We start from the raw sequence: 25,018 nt of genomic DNA, 5'->3' as shown, positions 1-25,018 counted from the left end.
TGTTCACAGCCATCTCTGTTTTGGTACTTGTGTACAATGACTAATCAGAACTCAGCCAAATGCTTCTCTGAAGGGAGACTAACTCATACTTGTGTTAAAGCAGGACTACTCTGTAAGTTTCACAGGGTGCTCTGCCCCAGGTGGGCAGCACTGCATGATGCCAACAAAACCAGAGGTCAGGAATCCTGCGTCAAGATAATAAATAGCCACGGGATACCATGAGATTCTGAGGGCACAGCTATGTAATATAAAGAACACTCAGCTGATTAAGCCATCACAGGGGTGGCCAAACACACTATGAGGAGCTTGAAGATGATGACTTAATTATGTTGTTTGTGGCCTGCTATATGCAGCCTATAAACTGCATGGGGGTTTTGCCTCTGACATCAGTAGTCCCAAGTAGTTTTTCAAGCACTGGACAACACAGCATTTACAATTCTCCTTGGGAGGAGTTTCCGCTCCCAGTGCTCTGTGCATCCCCTTCATACCTCTTTGCCCTGTCCTTCTCATCTTCATCCATCAGTTCGTTTACACAACACAGAGCTCTGGAAGGAAAGGACAGAAGTACTTACTGAGACATATTCCCTGATCTTTTTGCAGATGTCAGAATATGGAGCTTACTGGTTTGTACTTTATGACCTACTAAATGTTTCAATCTATCTTCCCTTTCCCAAACTCCAATCTTGTTATGCAGTTTCTTGCTTCTGCCAGCTACTGAGTCTTGAGAAGTGAAACCATTGCTGTACCCCCAAACATACAGCTAAAATACGAATGACTTTAGAGGGAAAGAGCTAAAAGCCAGCAGCCTCTCAGATTGCCTTTGCACTCCCTGCTGCCAAATGAAGAGGAACCCTGAGGAAGCATTGAGCTTTGCACAGGAATAAGCATCTCCCCTGCAAATGTGAGAGCTGATTTGACTCTGATGTCCAAACCAGGCAGCACTGTGTCTGGTCCTGTTTTGGAAAATCAAACCGGCTGCTGGCTGATTTCAAGCATTGCAATACTTGAAAAGTATCTGAGATTTCTTTCTCAGTGGAAGGGCATAGGGAGGAATAAGGAAACTGTGCTAATCCCCAAAAGGATTAGTATTAGGCAACAGCAGGCTACAATAAGGACATCTAAGCTATGATGTGATAGACAGGTTCATCCAAAGTATCCTGCAGCCAATGACTGCTGCTTGCACCGGTGGACTTCACCACATCTGAGCTGTGTTCAACCACCGGGATTCATATCCAAGACTTGAACTTGAAACTTGTCAACAAATCACCTGGCACTAACCAGGGGAAGAAAAGAATGTGACCTGGGTTCCTTGAGTTCCTGCATCACAACAGTCATTGTGGGCTGCTCTCTTTACCTTCTTTATCTGTTCCTGCAGCACAGGTAAGGTGAACAGTGGGCAACAACTCCCAGGAAGGACACAGTACTCTCAAGCCCCAGGAAATGATGGAAAATCCAATATGAGGGTAACTTCTTCATTGGTGACTTGCTTTCTGTGACCCAGACAGGCTAAGTCCAAGGGATAGGAAGTCAGGCAGATGCAGACAAGACAGCTGCCATCACTCCGTGACATGTTGCCCAGGTCAGCTGTGCTGGGTTGCGTCCCCTTCAGACACCTCCAAAGAGGAAAACTGCACCTGATCCTGGCATCAGCACCAATATGCCTCCAACTCTAGGTAGCTCTTTCACTGGTAAAACCCTCTCAAGAGACATTTTTCAGTGTGCACATCCAAATGTTTTTCCCTGCTTTAAGACTTCTCCAAGCTCAAACAACTTGGTGGCTATAAAACCACCCACAACTTAGAGGTAAAGATGCTGCTCACAGTAAAAGCTACAAAAATTTACCCTCCTTTCCTGCTCCGAGGCAAGGATCTCCCTTCCAGCAGATGACCTGGGCAGAAGAAAGTATGACTTCTTTTGTCCCAAAGTATGAAAGCACTCCATGGGGAGGGAATGGTCCTCACTCACTGAAAACTACAATCCAAATTAGAAATTACCAGTTCTATTCCTCAGGTTCATCAGTCCAGACTGACGGAGTGGGATTAGCACTTCTTATCACCATGTAAATAGAGACGGAGGAGAATTAATCCTGGAAAGAAAAGCAAATCCAGTTAAAACACTGCTGCATGCAAGCCTTAGCCTAGAGAGAAGCAATCACTTCAAGTTGAAAAAGTCTACCACCATAAATTAGAAACATGCTCAAGTATAAGTGGTGAATGCTCAGAAAAGCCTCCCGGATTGGGAGCTGGACCATGTTCTGAGGGTCCTTGCTCTGTCTCCGTGCCTGCTGCTGCAGAAAAAGCCTGGGAAAGCCAGCTTGACCTCTTGTGCCCAAAAACCCATGTAGCCCACCAGGGTGGAGGAATGGCCCTACTGACCTGGGGCCACTGAGGATTGATCAGAATCCTTCCAAAATATGACAGTTTACTGGGCATGCGTGCTATGAAAACCATCAAGTATGATACATTTATCTCACATTTCCTCCTTCGAGATGATAGACTGTGGATAGACTTAAGGCCTCCCATTAAGGTTTACTACTTACAGGACACACGCCTCTCCTTTTTGTTTGTGCTTTGAGCAGTTATTAATGAATACCCTGAGCCGATTATACCCACGTTGCAGTGCTCATCTCTCTGAAACCATCACTGTTGAAACTTGTTTGGCTTCAGATGAGCCTCATTCTCAGGAAAAACACAAATGAAACCACAGTGTCCATGACTGACAGTGATATCTTCAACAACAGCCGAGTGCTGGGCTTCCAAACCTAACAAGTTTTTAATGCCCTCCCTGTTTTGAGCCCAGGTTAATGGCTATTTCTCCTGTTACCATTAATTCCAACATCAGCTCAAAACACTGCAAAAACCTCTCTGCAACCATGCAAATAACATATTTGTGACCATTGTGAATGAGAAAAAATACCCCCACACTTCTGATCATCTAAAGCACTAGCGAGAGCTCGTTCATTTCACCAACTAGTGAAAACACCTCAAAGGGAAGGAAACAGCTATTTGCTGTTCAAGGCCAGGTTGGACAGGGCTTGAAGCAACCTGGTCGAATGGAAGGTGTCCCTGCACATGGCAGGGGGTTGGAACTGGGTGATCCTTAAGGTCCCTTCCAATCCAAACCAGTCTAGGATTCTATGAAACACAGGAAGGTGGCTGAAGAAGCATGGCAAGAGACACACACTGGGCATGCATGCTGTAAAGGGCAGCTGGGACAGGGTAGGGACTGACATTGTGGGGCAGCCGCTAAGCACGACGAACAACACAGATCCCCAGCAGTGATACAGTGAGAGTGCTTTGCAGGGGAGGTTTCCGTGAGTAACGTGAGACAACAGGCCCAATTCCTGCTCACTCCTGCTCATTGCAGCTCAACAAAATTATGCTGGTCCATTTGCTCAAAAAAAAAAAAAAAGGGCTCAGATAAAGCGTAATCTCGTCATTGCAGACAGTAATATGGAAGTTACCTGTAAGAGGTCTGAATCTCAGACATAAAAGAAGTACTAGAGTTACATATAAAATACATAACGTGTTCCAGTGGTAAGTCTATCAGTAAAAAATGCTGTTGGGAACAGAACTTCAGGAAAAATCTCACCCAACTGATTCTTTTCAGTGAAGCTGCAGCTGAAAACAACATCTGGGTAGCAAGTTTAAACACGGCGGATCTGCTGTGCTCCTGTTCTCACAGCCATCATACTCTGCTCAAGCTACAAGCTTTTATCCCGGTTCAAAAGGAGCATGTGATCTTATTTGCTACCTTATTGAGCTGTCATAGAAGCAAGGTGCTTATCCTAGTCACTGCTGCTATTGTCAGTGCTGTTTTATCAAAATCATCCAGTCATTTCTCCTCTAGAAGAATGACCCAGACAGATGTTTCTGTATCTTGTAATAATTTCAGAGACATGTAGGTATAAGGAAAATCCTTTTTTAAAGCAATGTGCTAAATTATAAATGCTCGTGAATACACAAACAGATCTATCACAGTTTTTCAGGAAACATTTTTTTCTTTATGGGCTGAAGTTGCAAAATTTCCACCAAACAAAAGGATTCTTCCCGAGCTTTGAGTGCACAGCATTACGCAGAAACCTTCACACTGTCTTGCCCATAGGTTGGCTGACAACTGAAAACTCCAGGGAAGCCTGACAGGTTTCCTGCCTTGTACAGGTGGCTGCCTTCCCAGCCAGTTTGAATAGCAGTAAAATGAAGTAAGCTGTTTGATCACTGAGAAGCAACAGGCTAGCTAATGCTCACCCAGTCTAAACTGGGAAATGAAGACCGGATTCTCCAGTCTCTAGCAGCAGCTATCACATCCCACTGCAGTCTGGTTGATGTGAGGTGCAAGGGGCAGAGGAATAAGGCATCCCAGGTCTGTCCCAGTAGGACACCCTTAATGAACATGAGAGATGTCCTGAGTCAACACCAGACTTTGAGGCTTTAACAGAATAAATGGCTATAAAACCATTCACAGGCTCAAACACACAGAGAAGCTTTTTGCATGATGCAGCAGGATGGTGAGCTACAAAAAGTCTTAGTAGGAGACACCTAAGGACAAAATATTCTTAACTGGATTAAGCACTTCAGGACTACATTTAGCTAAGTGCTTTTTGTCTTGTTATGAGCCAGAGCTAAATATAGTAACCAGAAGACTTAAGAATAGTTTCATAAGGGTTGTATACACTTCTCAGCCAGATAAGGCACTTAGCACTACTGACAGCGGTGTGTCTGCATGTTAAGAGTATTTTAAATAGCTCCAGATGAAATCTCTTTGACCTTAACTGTATTAACCAGAGGGATCAAAATTTATTTATTGCCTCCTGAAAATCCTCTCGTGCAACACTTAGAGAGAAGGATTCCTGAACACCATGGGCAGGTGAAGAGAGAGGACGCTTGTCAGTGCTGTTCATTGTTTTTCACCCCACCTACAAGAGGCAAGGATCAGCTTCCTCACAAAGAAATGCACATCCATCACTGCTTAATGCCTTGTGCAATGGGAAAAGACTTTTTCTTCCCTGGTATGGGGAGTCTCAAAAAACACTCATAGCATTTTAAGGACAAGCTATACTTCCGACTTTTCAAATATCACAGATTTGAAGTTGTTTCCAGGGTTACAGAAAGGGTAATACAGTATGACAGGCTTAACAAGACAAATGGACTTCTCAGACACATGGCTAATAGTAATAGTGCTACCTGCAATATCCTGGCACATTTTTTACTGAAGAGAGAATAAGAAAGGGAAATTATTATTTTTTTTTTTCAGAATTGCCTGACTTCAGGAGCAACCTAAACCTGCAGCTTTTGACTAAAGACAATGTTTATTTATTGGCTTGCTGCAAATCATTAGAATATTACCTTAGGATAACTCTTAATGTAGCATCACATTAGTAAGAATTATCCCCTGAAACCAAGAGTTCCTATGAATGCTTCATTATAGGTTTAATTTTAAGTATTTGGTTATGTCACTGATGGCAAGGCAAAGATCACTTTATGAATGTAATGCTGCACAATTGTTTGTGGCCAGCAACAAATAAAGCTTTCATTGGTCACCTAAAAAGGGTCCCTGAATACAGCTGATTTGATTGGTTTTCCCAACTATAGCCACTGGTCTAATCAAAAATATTCTCTATGCATAAAAACTTTGTTGTGCTTGTATTTAAATTTTCCTAACATTTTGCATTTGAGCAGTGTACAGCAGTTAGGGAGTCTTCAAATCTACACTGTAGAAAATAATTTCACTATGGAAATGTATCGTGCTAATAATTTCCACAGATTTTACATGCAATGAATTCATCAGAGAGCCCTCAATTACAAGATGCAGGACTTTGTGGCACAATGCAGTCATAAATAAGAGAGTTAATGCGTTCTCCAGCAATATGGTTTATATGCCAATATGCGGATGTTTCATTCTTCTTGAGGCAATAGGAGAGCATGACTCTGGTTGACAGCTAAACACTGATTTAATTTTTAAAAGGCAGAATTTAACCTCTTCAGTAAAGTGCTACTGATTCAATTACAAGATGCTAATGGAAATGACATTTGAAAAACCAAACAGTGCCACTGCATCCTTGGGGCTGCTTAGCACAGAAGGGATCACCACCCCTGTTCAAGCACAGGAGCACTGAAGTCCTGCTGCCTGTGCTGTGCTACCCACTGCTGAGCCATTCACCCAGAGCATGGAGGAAAGCCACAGGAGCAGCTCCCACAACCCTCCGCTGCAAAAGTCCTTCTCTTACACTGAGCAGCCACCACTGCAGCACAGCTCAGCAAGAAACCATAACACAGAAATGCAAAGACTGAAACATGCAAAGGAGTTGCGTCTGCTTTCTTAGTCTTTTCCTGCTTGCATTTCACCCTCTCCTTTCCTTGCCCTGCCTTGCCTTCTGTTGTTCTTCACTCTTTCCTGCTCTTCTTTGGCTTATCCCCCTCGCTTAACATCCATTGGTTTGCAGTTCAGAGAACTGGATCTTTCTTGAATGTGGTTTCTTTCCACCTTGTTGTTTCTTATGTCATCTGCCTTCACTTTTCCATTGCCTTTTCTTCTATGTGTTCTTCACTTTCCCTTTCTCAAAGTGAAAAAACCTGTTACATGATCTCAGTATTGACAATCAGTCAGCCATTTACTTGTGGGAACTCTTGGCTTGTCCAGGCCTGAGGCATGCATGACTGCCAAACTCTATTTGAGGACACACTATCTTAGGCATCATGCTGGTGGGGATCAGATGAGTGTCTTCAACACAGCTGGCTCCCACACCCCCTTGGTCCAGGCCCAGGAGCACTAGGTCCTGTCCTGCCCAATAGTTCCTAATTTCAGCTTCAGATCCTCTGGAAGAACTGGGATCCCCCCCTCAGTTCAGCAGTGGAGCTGTGCAGCTCCATCCCTTACAGAAACACCAACCTGCATCTCTGCTGAGGGAAATGGTCCAACACAGCACACTTGTCTGTGGCAGCTGACACTCCTGCACTCTTTGGGGCCTGACTGTACCTATATTTTCACACAGCATCTGTTTATTGGAACATGGGTAATGACGGTGAGTGAGTGAACCAAATAGTCCTTTTCTGTTAATCTGTCAGAAGTGGACTTTTTGTGCCACTACTGTGACTATTGCATTGTGATGCACTCACTTACCTACAGCATACTCTCCCCTGGTTTATTGAGCTCTAAATTTCGCTTCTTACCTGTGACAGATTTATGACTGCATTCATTATAGCAGTTAACAGCGTCAAGACAGAAGCTAAGAGATACTCAAAGAAAATAGATTATGGAAAACAATTACACCACAAAAAGGCTGTATCAGAACACTGTGATTCAGCACAGAAATGTAATATGAAAGAACCAGGAAGGAACAATGGTGTGTTGGTTTTCTTGTTGGGTTGTTGTTTCGGTTTATTTGGTTCTTTGTTTTTTTTTTTAACCAGCATTTGTTGTTTTCTGGCAAAGAAAAGGAGAGAAAGGATTAAAAACTATCAGACCCTTGAAAAGATGATTACTGGAACATTTTGTTCTCTAGGATTTTTGTCAGATTCTGGAGAAAATAGCTGGCTGAGTTTGTTCTGTTCCAGCAAATTACTGAACCTTGCAGGGTAAAGACACAACAGTGTAGAATATTATTTAAAATGTCCCCAGGGTTTCTGTTACATGGGCATGCATTTAATTAATTCTATCAATTTGTCTAATAGCCCCTTAAAATTCTCAAAACATGGCAAAAGGCAGAATCGCTGATTCACAACCCTCAGCAGTACAAACCCATACGTCTGGCACAAGGAGGGTAGGATAAAACTGCATATGCAAACAACGCTGCAGACTTCTCCAATTTTGGATAAGTACATGTGTTCACTTGCAGCTGTTGAGTTACTACAGGACAGGTAAACGTGTGTTGCATTGTGAAATGATATCTAACCTATTAGTACCTGACTCAGTCAGATGTAGAGCCAAAAAAATATCCTCAAATAATAACACAGTTTTCCCCCATGTAGGTGGGAGCAAAGGCTGTTGTTCTCAGTTAATATTTCAGCACAAGCTGAGCTGTGGAGCTATGCCCAGGAAAGGCACACAGAGTTGAGAGCAGGCAGCAATACCGAAATCTAACAGTCAGAAGTCTTTTCAACCCAATATTTTCAAACATTGCCAGAAAGTAAGAACGCTCTCAAAGCTCTGCTTATGGCTGATCCTGATGGTGCACGTGCATGTGTGTGTTGGTGAGTGCACAGACACACATATATAAACACTCCTTGCAAAGAAACACTGAGAGCAGTTTCTACCGAGGAAAGCAGCGGCGACATTCAGGATGACTCCTGCACCACTCACCTCCTGCTGATGGAAGTTAAGGAACTGTTCCTGCTGGGTGTACGCGAAGGGAAGGTGAACAGAGCTCCCTCTCTCATGCCTCAGGCCACTTTCTATCATATTCACTTCTCTGGCAAATCACAAAGGATGGGGTGTGTGTGTGTGGGAAGGTTAACCCAATAAATTTCAGCAATGAAAAGAGTGGCTTAACAAGTGAAAAACACCTCCCAAAGCTATTGATTCTGCAGCTTAAACAATAGGGACAGCAAGTGATCATAACCCCACTGCTGAAATTCTGGCTAATTTCTGGGTTTCATTAGAGTAGCTTTGACACTACCAGAGCAAACAGCTTGGAACTAAAAGAAACCAACACTCTCTGCTGACTTGACGGCATTAGCTTCTGTGCTATGGAGTGGGTGCTGGGAACCCTGACACCCGGTGCGTGGTTTTCAGGGACCACCAGCGGGAGCTTCTCCTTGGGTGGTGCTGTGTGTTACTCCCACCAAGAGGACATAGCTTTCATCAGCTGTCTTTATGGCATTAAGTGAGGTCATCGGGTCCTTTTTCAGTTTTGGATTTTGTTTTGGCAACTATGTAGACACTAGGACATCAAAGCAGTGGTTTTGGATGCGTTACCCTGAAATCCCTTTTGTAATTCCTTTTCTACAACTATAGATGAAACTCATCCCAAGCAGACAGCTACATAAAGTTTAAGTGCCATTAAACTACCTACTTTTATGCCCTATGCTCTCCCTGTGCACAGAATAAATGTAATTGTTAGACCAGAAAGAAAATCAGCTAATTAAACTAAATATCTTCTTCTCTAATTTTCTCAGCAAAAGAACATCCCAGTAACTACCAGTTCATTGAAAGAGGCAATAGTGGCATTCATGTCCTTAGCGGTTCTCTTTTTCTCCTCAAACAACATTTTTTTTCTTTGTTTCTTCTTTGCCTCTCTCAGTCTTGATTACAAAATGTATTTCAGTGCTTGAGAAAGGTACAGATGAGGAGATGAGCACTTGTGCTTTGTGTTTGCTTGTGCTAGAGGATGAACTCACAATGCAAAACCAAACGTAAGGCTCGAGGACTGCTTGCCTTGCACAGTAAAAGCAGGGCCTTCAACTGGGTCAGAAGTAGGTCCTAGGTGGTTCCAGGACCACACTTCCTAACTACTCTGCTCCAGTAAGGAGAAAAATGCTGTGTATGACTTGGCCCATTGCCCTGTAAACGTACATCAGCTCACTTCAAAGCCCAACAGCAACCACAGTCCATCTTGGAGTCAGGACGTGCCTGTGAAAGTGGTGCACACTCCTATCAGCCATGAGAGCCAGAGGAGTCTACCAACTCCCTGTCTAATGAAATCAGGACTCTTCCATCACCTCACCAGACGTTTAGCATAGCTGATCCACACCTGCACAGCAGGACTGCCCCTACATCCAGGCATGCACACACTGACTGCATGTCACACAAATCAGCCTCCTGGAGGCACGTGGCTTGCTACACCCACACTGCCCTGTCCACACTCAATGCTATGTCCCTGGATCCCTGCTCCAGCAAATGGCAACTCAACTGTTCCTCTGCTGCTGTTGGACAACACATGGGAAGGCAGCTGGGTGGGCTGCAGCTGTACAGACAGTCTGCAGACAGCAGGCTCTGTGATGTCCGTGCTTCCTTAGATCTGCTTGGTCCTCTACACAGTCTGGGAAGCCCTTTGGCTGGTAGAGTGGGAGGACTTAGAAGGTTTCTGGTTCAGCATCCTTTGATTTCTGCTGAACAATGTCTACTTTTTTGATGCTTTGCCAGCAGCTTGCTGTCATCCTTTCCTCAAATGCTTTTACATCAGGAAGCCTCGTTACACTCCATAAACAGCTACCCATCCCTGTTGTACAAGTGAGGAAACAGGGGCACACATTTTACTCTCTCTCATTTTACAAGTGTCCCAATTTTGGGAAGCTGAATTTGAAAGTTACAGCCTAATTTTCAGTCATGCTGAAACCCAGCATAAGCACCTCCAAATAATGTACATTTTGGAAAAGCTCCACCTAAATCGTTGACCCAAGGTCACACAGCACAGTTAAGAAGTGAATCCAGATGTCCCAATGATTAGCTCTGTCTATTGGCATTTAGTCAAGTCTTCCCTCCTACAATAAGCTTCCTGAAGCATCTAATACTATAGTCTAAGAACTCCCTTAAATACACAGCACTGATAAGAACTAAGTTTCAAATGAAGGAGGGGAAAAAAACCCAGTTCATTGGTTTTTTTCCTCAAGCGAGCACTGGCTGACCAATGGAAGGGCAGCTCAGAATCATTTGATCTCAAATGTCTTCATATAAATATAAAAATTAAAATAAGGAAGATTCTTCTCCTATTTCAAACAATATATGAAGAAAAAAAATTCTGCCTCAGTAATTCTAGACCTGAGTAATTTAATCTGCTCTCTGTTGCAATCTGTTTTCCATGTGTATCACCAGCCTGGAATTTCTGGAACTCAATACATAAGGAAGCTATTCAAAAAAAGGAAATACTACTACATAAGGATTAGAGATAGGTCTGAACCAGATTGAAAGCCTTCCCATACCAGAGAAGAATTCAACTCCTTTTCCAGAGTTCAGCTTCTTGACTTCAGCCCAAATCTCAACCCCAAATTGCCAAAGCAATGAATTTTCCAGAGCCAGACCACTTCTCACCTCTGGTTCAGAGACAGAAGAAAGAAGAAAACACATTGAGGAGACCTGCAGTAGTATTGCAGCAGAAGTGGAACAGCACAAGCTCTCTGAACAGCTGAACTGACTTATGGAATAGGGTATTTCAGTTGGAAGTGACCTACAGTGATTATCTAGGCCAACTGCTGGACCATTTCAGGGCTGAAAATAAAATTAAAGCACGGTATTAAAAGCATTGCCCACATATGTCTTAAACATTGACAGGCTTGGGACATCAACCACCTCTCTAGGAAGCCTGTTGCAATGATTGACCACCCCCACCCCCCCCCCCCCCAGTAAAGAAATGCTTCTTTTTGTCCACTCTATGTAACAGACCTGTGAGAAAATGAAGAAGAGCTTTAGTAGTTAAAATTCAAAGTCTCCCATGCAAGCTTAAAGTTTTATCTACTTATCCGTGAAGTGAATATCAAAGGATTCACTGTAGCTGAGCTAACTGACCTCATTTTACGTCTTTGGCTTCATGAGTCCAAGTTCAAATGTAAAAAACTTCTTTACCTTCTTGGTGCATTTAATTCTGAATTCCAGGTATAACGTGCACATAAGTCAAAAGGAATTTAAATGAAGCCCTTACATTTCGAAATCTGTCTTATCCTCATTTGGCTCCGAGAATTTCAGCTGCTTTCCTTAAATGATCTGCTCACATCTGCTCTCCAGCTGAGCCATGTTCATGCCCCACTGACCTTACACTGCCATCTCTGTAATCTTGTAGCTGAGAATAACCAGCAATGCACCAGTAAGCGCCAAGAGCCTTTCAAGAAAGAGGAGGTAGAAAAGAATCAGCCTTTATATAACAGGGAATAGAAGGATTTCTGAGAAAAAACATTGTTTGACTAAGGTGAGTAATGGGAGCTGCATGCCTCAAGTGCCCTGGTCCAGCTCCCTCAGGCAATGGAAACTGGAGGCGTCAGCATCTTGCAGGATTACACTCTACAATGGCAGCTGGCAGGTATTTTTCTAATAGAGAGCACAGCAGCATTGTTCACACTTATTTGATTCACTCATTTGCTGCTGTTCCTATTCAAACTCGGCTAATCCGATCAAGTTATTTCTTGGCCTGTGCCTTAAAGCTGAATAAGTAAACACCTTTCATAAGCTCTGAGCCCACTTGTTTCAAGTATATGATTAAGGGCTAGACTTGAGCATTATCGTGAGAAAACTCATCTCATTATTCAGAATTTCCCAAATCATTCACAGTTGTCATGAAGCGGCACTTTTCCACCCAGTGTTTTACTTCCCACATTACAAACACGTAATACAGTTGCAAAGGGTCCCAAATACCAAATATACATTTGTATTTTAGCTGTGCTAAAGAACAGCTCTGTGAGCTGAGAATAGCTCATAATGGCACCACTTGGACACTGTGATGCAAAGTTTTCTGTGGCTACCTCCTCCACAGATGTCTCTTCTTGTTTATTAAGAAGAAGACAGATGATAGTCAGCAAATGCATTTTGGATAAAGTCATTCAACGCTGTATCTGCATTAAGTAACACTAGAAGACTTATGCACCAGAAAAGATGTTGATCCAAGTGCAACTTCATTATTGTTACACCAAGGATGGATTTGAACTATTGAAGCTTACAAATTTTTTGTAAGAAGAATTGCTCCCACTTACATTACCGGTATTGTTAATAATATCAGTGGTTTTCTTTCCTTCTTTAAAAAACCCAGCACACGCACTTCTCTTTCTCTTCTCTGAAGCACTTTTAACTTGATATCCAATATTCTCTTTTGCACTATCTTGCCCCCATCACTTCTCAACTATCTCCTCAGAAGATGGCTATTTGTTTTGAGAGCTTCAGGAATAAAAGCATATTTAAACAATTAACTGCAATCATATTCACCGTTCTGCAAGGTACCATTGATATGCACTAGAAATATAATGAAAAAGCAAAACTTCCCTTCAGAAAGAAGAAAAGAGAAGATAAACATCCACAGATCCCTCTTATTACTTTGTTATTGGGTTTAGACTGCAAATATGTCAGTCAGTGGAACACTTTTGTACTAGGTCATTATTGTTTCACATATTATGCACAAAGGCCTTGTTTTGTTTTAGATAAGCTACTCACACATATCCTTTTTTCCCCCCTTTTCAGTATATTTGCATGGCCGGATGGATAATCAGCCATAATAACAAAATATGACTCAGTGTGACTGAATGTCCACTTGCTTCAGGGATTCTCTTGAAGGTTTGGTTGGGGTTTTTTTAACTATTTAAGGGCAGAAAAGATGTTTTCCTCACAGATAATGCTCATGTAAACAGATTTGAGTAAACACAGGCACTCAGGGGAAAGGGAATGGATCCAACAGCATCATGCCTTCTAAGAGGCTCTGGTCTCTTTAGCCTCTCTGCCAGTGCTGCAAAGCACACAGTCCCTTGCCACCCACTGCAGTGCATTTCTCACTGATGGCAGAGGAACAACACAGGACAGATAACTGGCTATGTCCTACAAGGATGGGCATCCCTGAAATTCAGGACATACGTTTTTTTCTGGACGTCTAAATGCTGTCGCTGGATTACAATTGTGCATGCATGCAAAAGAATTTAAAACACGCTTCTTTTCAGATCTGCAAGAGCCCAGCACTAAGAATCCTCCTAGAATGAGCCAAAATCAAGACTTCAATACAGCCAGTAAATTAAACACATGGGCCCATCTCTCCCAAAGGATAACTCTCCTCTACTAAGTTAATGGCAAAAGCAATGGATATTGCCACTCTCCTGAGCAATGCTGGCTATACGGATGTGGCTGACAAGGACAGTAGATCTGTACCTATAGATTTCTGTGGTCCCTCATTTTCAAGTAAGAGATTAGGCCAGCGGAAAAGGGTGCAGTGTGAGATCATGTCTTACCTGGAATGGAGTTAAAAGAGCATTGAAGAGCTTGGCTCTTCATTTAGCCAGATCCACTGGCATATGCCTATTTTTTTAACCATCTGTGTAGTTCTTGGGTGAAAATGGTGGGATTTCTTTGTGCTTTCCAGAATTAGGATAAACATGAATTTATTACCTAGGGCTTTTGTGACCAAAGCACCTGAAGCCATGTGCCCACATAGTAACAACATCCACAACTGTATTTAACACAAAAAATTAAGCTGGCTAAGAAAACACACATTAAAACCAGCTGATGGAAAGAGCCATAGTGTAATGTACATTCCTAAAAAAGACATGGGTAAAAAGGGAGCTTGCTTTTGTGATAATCCAACTACATAATACCACCAAGTTCCCTGACAAACATCTACGCAGTAGCATGAAGCCAGCAGCGTAAGTTAAAAATGTCCATGACCTTTAGCTGGCAGTCCCAGGTTCCTCAGAATTTCACACCATGTTTGAGAGGCAAATATCATCAGCACTCCCAACCTCCTCCTTTCCTGCACTGCTTTTGTGCATGTCTCCTAAAAATCACAAGCAAACTATACAACAGCTTAGGCAAACCTCAAGCAGGGAAAACATGCAATTAGGCAAAAGAGAAAAGCTTAATTCCTCCTTCTTTTCCTTCCTCTCCTCAGCCCTTCTGCAAGAGAAAAATTCCTACCTACTTCACAGAAATTAGTATTATACCCATCCTGATTTCACATTAAAGTTTCTTCCAATTTAATTCAGTTTTGTTTTCAAGAAGTGAAAAGTGCAAAACAAGCAAGAAATTCAAGCCGTGTTGTTAATTATTGCTTACGTAGAGCCGAAGCTTCAAAGAACCAGAAGAGTTATCGCATAGCAATTGCATGACAGTGGCACAGAGCACCGAGTCCTGGCTCAGCTCCCAGCCAAGGACTATGCTTACCACCAAAGCTTGGCATCGGGTGGGCAGGTGAAAAACTGAGGCAGAGGATGGACATTTTGGTGCTGTCATCTTGCTACCAAAGCCAAAATTAGTTCCTGTGCCATGAGCCTGTCCCAGTGGCAAAATCTGCAGCTTTGTGCTCATCCTATGGACAAACACTGCATGTTGTAAACCAGGATGAAGCTGCTGTGTTTACTAGGGTTAAGCAGGTTTGGGTCTCTTCAGAGGGAGCCCCTGGTTACGATCAGTGCTGTCACAAAGGGTAATCAAGTACCTAATCTGCTTTCTTCTACACAAAAGTTTAAACAAATAAGAAATCAGGTACAGGACCACAAAATACTTCTCCTCAGCCTCAGAAGCTTGTTTACCATTGCCGTAGTAGCTGAATCGCTGAATGAAAGGTTTACAACTATTCATGCAATCAAACTCATTTTCCCTAGGAAATAACTGATTAGGTATCGCACATCTGTTCCTGATGATGATTTAAGCCTGTTCTGATCCGTATCAAGACCTGACAAGAATTTTAATGTCTCAGAAACAGTCATCCTTAATAGGAGGGTGACAACAAGCTACCCGGGTCTGGTGGCGATTGACTGCAAGTGGGAAGTTCTGTTTCTACAGGTGAGGGATGACACAATCAACCCATGATTTTCTCCACCTCATGACCTAGGGTTTAAGAAGCCTGGCAGGAGACAGAGCAGAGCTTGACATGAAATTATCTCAAGAATTATCTTACTATCCCTGTCAAAAGTTTTTAATATCTCACAGATGTTTGCTTCCTCTATGCAGAGCAGCAATCCTGCTCCACCAGACTCTGGCATTACATGTCTTCCTTCCAGCAACGTTTCCCCATCATGGCTTTTTGACTGAAGCTGCTGCGAGTGTTTCAAAGCTGGGAGGAAAACCAGCTGCTAGTAAAGCTGATTGAGACGATTCCCTAGTAAACCATGATATTCATGTCAGAAAAGACACAAAAATGAATTCCACATTTTTGCTCAAAAAATAGCTGGTTTATGGGTAAACAGTCAATCAAAATGCACTGTCAGAGGGAAAAATTTAACGTTTAGTTAATCTGATTTTATTCACCCAGCAATCCTCTTTTCCACAGAACATCTATCATGAGAACTTGCAAATAAAAGCTTTGCAGTAAGCATTTATTGCAATGGCTCCAAACTCCATACTCCTCATTTCTGCAAGGGAGAAATCTTTGTCTCTCTCAGGTCAACTGCAAAGCTCTGCAATGTTGTGTCAAAAGATACTGATGACAAAAGAGATGATTTGTACTACTGCTCCTTCTGGTACTGTGCACCATGGAGATAACACTGCTTCCCAGGCTCTGACAAGAGCAACAAGATCAGAAGAAAACTTCTGGCAACACCTATGAGCACTACAGATTTTACTCCAAAGGCAAGAAACCAAATAAAAACAACTGAAGAAAATGAACATTTGCCTGCTAAGGACCCTGTAGAGCTGTATATCAAACATAAAGTCTATGTAAGTGTCTGAACAGTAATCTCTGGAACAGCCAGGAAAGCTTCATGAAAGTAGATTTCAAGCACAATCCAAAGAAGATTAAACTGACAATTCATCTCTCATAGGACTTCTATACATCATAAACAGGCATTATGCCTTCTATGTAAAGCAGCTCATTATCTGATTTATTCACTGATATCTCTTCTTATTCAAACAATTCAAACTGGACTATGTTAGAAAATCCCAGAATAGTTTTCTCATAGCACTGCAGCTTTTGAGATAAGATGATGATGATTTATATTTATAAAATTTTACTTACCATGCAATCAAATCCATGTTAATGTAATGCACTATCTCTAAGGACAATTTAAAGAAAGATGCTATTCCAGCTGGATCACTCACTAATATTCATATGCTTTACTTCCAAAAAAATCAAAATACAGAAGTTGTTCTTCTGCACTAGTCTTTTTTTCCATCCCTCAGGTGAAAACAGATATTCTGCTCTAGTCACAACAGCCTATTACCAACAAACTAACCAGTCTAACAATCTAGATCTTGATAGCTCTACTAGCTGCCTTTCTAACTATGAATATATCCAAGATGAGGAATTCAGCTCCAGATTTGAAATATGTGCCCTGGATAAAACAAAGTCCTGGTTCAGCCTCATTTCTTGTTTCCAAATGCTTCAGTGACAATTTTAGTCCACTGCATTTATTCTTCTCCCATTGTAGACAATCAATCTTTACCTTTCCCAGACAGTATATCAGGACTATTGCAGAACAGCCCTGGTATATATATCATATACACTCTCCTACTCTAACAACCTTCTTCTGGGACTCTCTCCTTCCAAACTCTGAATTACTTCCAGAAAGTAGCAAAACTGAATTGGAGACAATTTCCCCACATAACAAAATTTTCAGCAAGGATTCCCAAATTGTGCAAACTTCCCCAGATACTGAACTTCTGCTCTGGGGATGGTGAAACATAGGCAGCAGGAGGTCTTATTGTTGAAGAGCCAAGTCTCAAGAGACACGAAGATACCCCAGATAAGAAAGTGATTTAGCTTCACATAAGTCCATGCTCCAGCAGTATGAGCAGTGAGAGTTGTCCGTCCCAGGGCTGGCACCCAAGGGGCAGTATGCATACTCCCTCTGCAATCACACAGCTCCACAGCACCACTGCCATATGGGAGGCTAACCCCAGTGCTCAGGATTGAAAGAAAATAAAGTAACTCACTTTTTCTATGTTGACACATTGTCTTCGCTAATGGCAAGGCTCAGACCTCTGCAATAAGCAAGGTTACATAGAAAATGTAGGTGTCGAGATTAGCACAAAGAGGTTTTTTTTATTAATACTTCCTACTGCGCCCCTTCTGTTAAAAGCCTGCCCCAAAATGAAGCCATTCAAATTATTCTACTTGCGAGTAAAAGCAAACTGTTGATATTCATCTTTAGTAAATATGTCAGTATATATAGGCTGAGAAAGTTGAGGCTGCTCAGCCTGGAGAAGAGAAGGCTGCGTGGAGACCTCATAGCAGCCTTCCAGTATCTGAAGGGGGGCCTATAGGGATGCTGGAGAGGGACTCTTCATTAGGGACTGTAGTGATAGGACAAGGGGTAGCGGGTTAAAACTTAAACAGGGGAAGTTTAGATTGGATATAAGAAGGAAATTCTTTCCTGATAGGGTAGTGAGGCAGTGGAATGGGTTGCCCAGGGAGCTTGTGAATGCTCCATCCCTGGCAATGTTCAAGACCAGCTTGGACGAGGCCTTGGGTGGCATGGTTTAGTGTGAGGTGTCCCTGCCCATGGCAGGGGGGTTGGAACTTGATGATCTTAAGGTCCTTTCCAACCTTAACTAGTCTATGATTCTATGATTCAATGATTCTGTATCAGGAGTCAACCAAAGTCCTGCCTTTTTAACACATAGGACTCAACACACACTTAATACATCACTTACTAGAATTTGATTGGAAACAGTTTGATCAGAATGGATATTTTGAATTCACTGTAAATCATGCCAGCATACATTTCACTCAGAGACAGGACAAACAGGTTTACAGCCAAACTTCCTCAGCAAGGGGTGTAACCCTCCCCAGTTATTACAGCCTTTGTAATTGCTGCGTTTGCTGTGACAATCCAACAGTGGACCAAACACACAGCATCCTTCTCTGTACATAAAAACATGTTTGCAGTTTGTGCAGTAGAGCCTTAAACAGCCTAAACCCAAGGGCTGACTCCCAGGGACATTTATTTTTCTGCTTGGCTCTTCTGTTTGGCACTGAGAGGTCCTCGCTGTGCAGAACATAATGGAAGTTGAACCTTTGCCTTCATCAGGGCCAGAGTTTCATCTCATCCCCTTCAGATAAAGCCTCTGCATTGCTTGAAAACCTTCCTATCATGTTGTCTTGTCTGTGCAAAATAATTAGTGGCAATGGGAGCTATTGCCAACTCATCTATTGTTCATTTATTTACCAAAAAAAAATGGTTTATTTAGTATGTTGCTTATGCTCAAAACTTTATTGTCCTGAAGCTACGTGCCACACTGTGCTGGGAGTTAAACAACATTAAAGTAGGCTGAGCCCAGAAGAGAACAAACAAACCTTATTAATTTAATTTAAGCATGTGTGTATGTGTGTGTTTGTGGGCTGAACAGATGAAGCAAGAGAGATTAGCACTTTTATGGATATGATTCCTGCCATTGCTACATATTCAGAAATCTTGCCTAAGCTTGGGCTGTTTGTAAACAAGAATAAACACACCTACGAATATCTTTGTATTTATCTATTAGTTAATCAATCAATCTGCCTATAGCTGACATTCAACAAAGCACCTCACACTGATATGTAGATTAACTATAGGTGAGAAGGAACACTAATTGTAGGGGACAGAGACCCAGTGTTCATATTTGCTGAGCCATGACAGTGCTGTTGGGAACAGAGGAGTTTGCTTAAATCCCTGCCCAGAGCCAGGGCACAGTGCAGGTGCCAGCTGCAGGTACAACACAGCTATCAGCCAAGCCCAGCATACTCAGTGTAAAATTCCATGTTTCTGTTCCATGCAAAAGGTCTCTGAGAAGCAGTCCAGCAGGACTGAGGTCCCAGAAGCTGATGGAGGGTGGCACAGCCCTCCATGCCATGTAAGCAGTGGCACAGGAAACACCAAGCCTTTTGCTTTCCCTGCCTGCTCAGGATCCCTGGCTGTTAGGGACCCAGTGGGAGGGTGGCATAGCTGTCCCCATTCCATGTGCTCTGCAAAGCTCAGGCAGCACTAGTGTTCAAGGCAGTTATCAGCCACTGACACCTCTTCAAACATATCCAGAACATGCACATCACTAGCAAACCACCCTATGCTCATCAACCACCAGCGACAGAAGGTTGCTTCCAACTGCTCGTGTTTGAGCGTGTATCAGTCCTCCAGAGTTACTGCTCCAAGGCTTTGCTCTGCCTCCCTCCCTCCCTCCTAAGCAAAGATATATTTTACAGTGTTCTCCGTAATGTTTAACAAGCCTCCTGGTTACTGCAGTGTTATGCATGTTATGCACTAAAGAAATGACAGGAAATTAATCAATTATACAATTGTGTTTGCCTAAGAATACAAATTGCAGTCTCATGATTCGATGTGTTTCAACAGCTCCATGGAGTTTGGTTAACACGCTTCCTCTCTACCATCTCAATATTATTCTCATCTGCACTGTCATTTTTCCATATTTCAATTTCTCTGTACAGGCAGCTTAGCAGGTACGTGATCGCTGCTTCAGGCTAACTCAAGCTGTTTTCCTTTTTGCCTGCCTGCTTGCTTTCTGTCATTTTTTTTCCTTATCTCTTTTTTTTTTTTTGCAATAAGATGCACATTATACATTCAACTTTCCTATAACAACATCATGGTTTTAAAGCTACTAATCCATCCTCAATGGTCAGCAATCACTTCTTTATTCTAGAGGCTACCCTGCACAATTTGCTCTGAACAGCACCTAAGCAGAGCTGATTTTAAGTCCAGTTTTGCAACTTGTATGAGGTTGAAAGGGAACACCAACCCCAAGATTCCAGTCTTGGAAAATGACACTATTAATGACACTATTACTTTGTGACATCTCTTCAATCTGCTGAGATGCACCAGGAACCCCAGAACACATCCTCACATTGTACAACAAACTTATGATACACATCAGAAGCATGAAAGATTAAACTGCATTGTGACACAGAAAAGGGCAGGTGAAGAACACTGCCGGTACTGCGCAGCATGAACTCAAAAGTTCATGAAACAACAGTAGCAACAGATCCCAGAAAACATACTATGAAGTGCAGCATGGTTACTGGCAACACAATCTGAAGGAAAAATGTCTCTCTGGCCCCAAATCTGACTAGCAGGTTAAAAACCAGGGAGCGTACCAGAAAAAAACTGCAGGCAACTGTGCCCATCTACTGCTACAGGGAATCTGCAATGCACACTTCCAATGTCTAGTGCTTGAGAGGAAGGCAAAGTTTGCAGAGAAAGAGATCCAAATCTGCAGCAACAGGGAAAACTCATTCTTGCTTTGGGTCCCACAAAACAGCACAAACCTTGATTTATGGGGTTAATAGTGCAAACAAAACCAGGTCCGCTCTCCTTTCAACCTTACATTAAAAATACGACTATACTGGAGACCAAAGGACTAACTCTGCAAACTTAATTTCCTATCTCTAGGAACATTAATTTAATTGTACAATCTCTTTCATGAGATTATCAAGATCTATCTCAAAACCATCCTAATTGAAAGACTATTACACAACTCCAATCCTTAGGTAGCTAGATGCTTTCTTCTAATTTCCCATCCAAATTTATTCATGGCTGACTTTCAGACAATTTGATTTTGTGCAGATGCTATCTTTTGACTTAGTTTTTCTGCCTTCTCGGTATTCAGTCCTGACTGTGTGTAAAAACACCTACTGTAACCTGTTCTTTCATTTATTCATCTGGCCAGAGCTCTTTAACCTCACTTCATACAACAGAAGGTCCATTTGTATAACCACACCTCTAGCCCTCCTACTGCTGTAATTTTAACATTTTCTTGACTGGCATGTCCAGGGCTATGCAACATGCCAATGGGCTACTCCATGAGCAACAGAAAGCCCTTGTGCCAACACTCTCTATGATGATTTGTACAATGATACCACACTTCCCTGAATCTGTCATATTGTTTTCCTTTGATATCCAAGGATGTCATTGGTCTCCTTCACAGCTGTATCTCACTGCTTGCTTGCAGGTATCTCCTGACCAGCCAGCGCATCCACATCTCTCCCTTCTGTCATGGACAGTTGACGGGCTCTTATTTCACACTGGAAGTTCTTGTTACTGGTCTCCACAATTAAAACTTTGCATGACTTTGCACTCAGCACTATTAAATGTCATTTTATTTCTATCGCTCCGATCAACAGTCATCTAAATTCCTTTTGTATGATATCTGATCCTCCTCCTTACCGACAATACCTCCCACCTTTGTGTCACCCTGCATAGCTCCTGGGCACACACCCACACCCTACCCACAGGTCAGAGTGGCTCCATTCAGCAGAGCCTGGTGGCAAGAGAAACAGCACTAATCTGTTTCCATCTCAATGACTTTCTTTGAATACCTCTCTCCATTCAGACAATTTTGTTTACATGCCACTGTTGCATCTTTTCCTTAGCCAGCTCCTTTTGCACCTTTCAATTCTTGTATTGAATCGCCATCTTTATTTTAAGCAATAATGTCCTGTGTGCATGGTATCAAATGCTTGGCCTTAGATAAATGACATTCCTGCCCTACCCCACCTAAATAATCTGCTATACAAAAAAGATGGTAGATTAGTCTAGCACAATCCATCTATGATAAAAATCTTCTTGTAATTTACCCTGCTTCCTCATTATTTCCATGTCTAATTATTCTTCCTTACGAAATACATCATGAGACACTGTGTACTACTGCATTCAAACCAGCAGGGCCTATACTTCCCTGCATTGCCTCTTTATTTTTGAGACTGCACTGGGACTCCATGTACAGGACACAAATGCTTCCCTCTTCTGCAGCTGAAGAGCCCTGGGAGAACCTTCTGCAATCCCTGCAAGCCTTGTGCCACTGCTTTCAGTATTCCAGGACTGGGATTACTGGCAGTTCTCATTTGTCTTCCTAAGATATTTATGTTTTGCTTGTTTTCTTAGTTTTTGTTTTTTTTTTTTTAACTTTGCTATGAATAGCTTTCAGTCTTCTGCAGGTTTGTTAGTAATTACACTCTGTTCCAGATTCTACGGAAGGTTCTGCTTTCATGAGAAAGTTGTGTCATTATTTAGAGACATCAGTTCTCCTTTCAATTTAGGTACATCTAATTTCAGTTCTGTGTACCTTGACTAAGCGCAGGTTTTGGTTGCACCCAAATAAGTTCATTTGAACCAAAATAAGAATGTCTTTACATGAGGTCACATCAGGTTAATCAAATCACTTTAAAAACAGACTTAAACTGAATTGGCATAATCTCCCCATGTAGACAAGGCCAAAGCCAATAATGGAATATGAAGTAGGTCAAAGTCCCTCACTGTACACACCTTTGCAGTCTGACTGAATCTGCTGATTCTGAGGCCGAGCAGATGTGCAGCCAGCAAGCCCAGCTGTGCACAGAGCACTTGCCGAGTCCTCACCACTACCTCAAACTCACCTAAAACCTGGGCTCAAGTGAGACTGGAGAAATAATAAAGAGGGTTTTGCAGGGCTTCTGTCCAGGGGAACTGTTCAGCATACAGGCCACAGGGCAAGAATTTGCACAACCCTTTGTGCACCAAAAGTAAGGGAAAGAAGGGAAATTGCCTACCCTGGGCAGCAGAACAGGACAGACATGACACGGCTGCAGGCAGGTGAGCCCCATCGGCTGTGGCTGTGCTAATGGGCACGGGGTGATGTGGGGCACACCAAGCAGAGCCTGGCCTTAGGTGGACAAAGTGATACCAAAGAAAAATGGTGTCATCCATGTTGAAACAAATAAATGCAGTTTTTGCACCTGCTGATTTCGTTAACAGATATTTGGAACTGAAGTGATATAATGGGGTACCATTTTAGTTCTACCAGCAAAGGCTGGTCTGCGCAATTTTGGTTTTTACAGGTTTTACTATTTTGGTTAATGCCACTAGAATCCATAACTGCTCCAGAACAAGCCTGCATTCAGTTGTTCTGGTATAGGCACACAGCTTATTCCCCCAGTACTGAAGGATTGAGCTACATTGGCAGTAAAACATTTTTATTATTACATGTGAATCTTGGGAGGTTGCATAATTTAGGGCAAACCACTGCAACTTCTGTGCACAGACGAGCCTGAGCTCCAAATTAAATAAATCTAAATATCTATTAGACTGGTATCTCTATTAAGTTACCAATTTTTGATATTACTAATGAGCAGAAGTTGGATTCAACATCAGTATCTCTGACATGTAATGCTGCTGCCACCACCATGAGACTTTAATTACAAACTACTCATTTGCTAATTTTAATCTTTAACCCTGTGCTATTTTTGAGTGTGTCTTAAACCAGCAAAATAATTTAACACAGACATAGTCTGAGTGGCTAAAACACAGGAACCATCACATACCATTACATGCCAAATTTCACTGAAGCTTGCAGCTTATCAATCAAAACATCTCAAACCAATTTTACTTTTCCCTCTAGATCAAGTAACTAATCCACAGCTCTGAATGCACACAATAAAGGAGCAGCAAGCAACCACTCCTAAAGCCATTTGCATTTTTCCTAGTACATCTTCCACAAAAAATCTAGAGATTCAGTAGCAAACATGTTTAGCCCAAGAGACAGAATGCCCCCCTTCCACACAAACTTCCACTTTTGGCTCCGCTCCTGAGCCTGCTCTCCTCACTCATGCTCGCTGCCTGTCAGAACTTCATTAGCCACAGAGCCCCTAGTGCTGTTGTTGCGGTGCATCAGTGCACAGGGTGCTGTGCTCCTCCACTGACACGCTGCTTTACTCTGATTAACACATTACAGGAAAATTACCTTTTTAAATATACAAGATCTAGAAAACCCCAAATCCAAACGTATTTTTCTGACTGGATAACTATGGTGAGGCATTGCAGCATAGGAAGCTTATAAAAATGACACAAAATCACAACCCAAACAGCACACACTGGAGTCTGTTCAGTACAAGGGGTTCACATTGCATACTCCCGGCATTACCTGCTGCTTCAAAGAACCTATGAGGAGCGTAAAACCTACGTATCAAACCCATGAAAAGCTAGCTGTCTCTTTAAGGCAAATACCCATTTCCAGAGCTAGGGATTAAGGAGAAGCAATCCAGCATAAGGGGAGCACCATCATTCTGCCTAAAAATGACATTTCCTCATCTATATACCAGAACATCTTATCTCATCAGTTAAATCAGCGCCACTGCTTTCACTGCACACGACAAAATAAACTTGGGTTAATAAATAACACTGTCTTCCCGGGTGGTACTGCACCTCACAGCAGGTAGAGCATGGGACACCTTCACAGCTTTGATTTCAGGTACACCATTTCCAGGTTCTACTCCCCTGCTGAAGAAGACAACTTCATGCAGGGATCTGCTAGCACTCAGGTGCTGGTTCTGCTCCCCCAGAAAGGACTGTTGTGCCGGACTCCAAAATCCACTGGGAAGAGACTGGCTCTGCGGATGGCTCAGGAGCCTCCTGCTTTTAGGGACTGTGGCATTTCACAAAGACAAGTTCTTATAACACCTCGGTTATGAATCACACAGGGCTCAGTTTTGACTCGTGCTTCC

At 42.4% G+C, this 25,018-nt stretch overlaps 1 protein-coding gene across 7 annotated transcripts in view; it reads right to left on the bottom strand.

The window, feature by feature from the left end:
• Positions 1-25,018, bottom strand: part of PASD1 (PAS domain containing repressor 1) — a 96,629-nt gene that overhangs the window by 25,957 nt on the left and 45,654 nt on the right. For 6 of the 7 annotated variants that reach the window (XM_061446033.1, XM_061446039.1, XM_061446032.1 and 3 more), the window contains exons 2-3: positions 1,995-2,086; positions 489-545 (exon numbers count right to left, since the gene is read on the bottom strand). The exons of the other annotated variant lie outside the window; for it this stretch is intronic. In XM_061446033.1, coding sequence (XP_061302017.1) covers positions 489-520 — 32 coding nt within the window. In that variant the 5' untranslated portion in view covers positions 521-545; positions 1,995-2,086. The remainder of the gene's footprint in view (positions 1-488; positions 546-1,994; positions 2,087-25,018) is intronic. 7 annotated transcript variants of the gene reach the window in all.

This window comes from Pezoporus flaviventris, unplaced genomic scaffold (assembly GCF_033815535.1).
Source record: "Pezoporus flaviventris isolate CSIRO_AGI_PZ_B2104156 unplaced genomic scaffold, CSIRO_AGI_Pfla_v1 ptg000005l, whole genome shotgun sequence".
Classification (NCBI taxonomy): Eukaryota; Metazoa; Chordata; class Aves; order Psittaciformes; family Psittacidae; genus Pezoporus; species Pezoporus flaviventris.
This window is presented reverse-complemented; position numbering and strand designations above follow the sequence as displayed.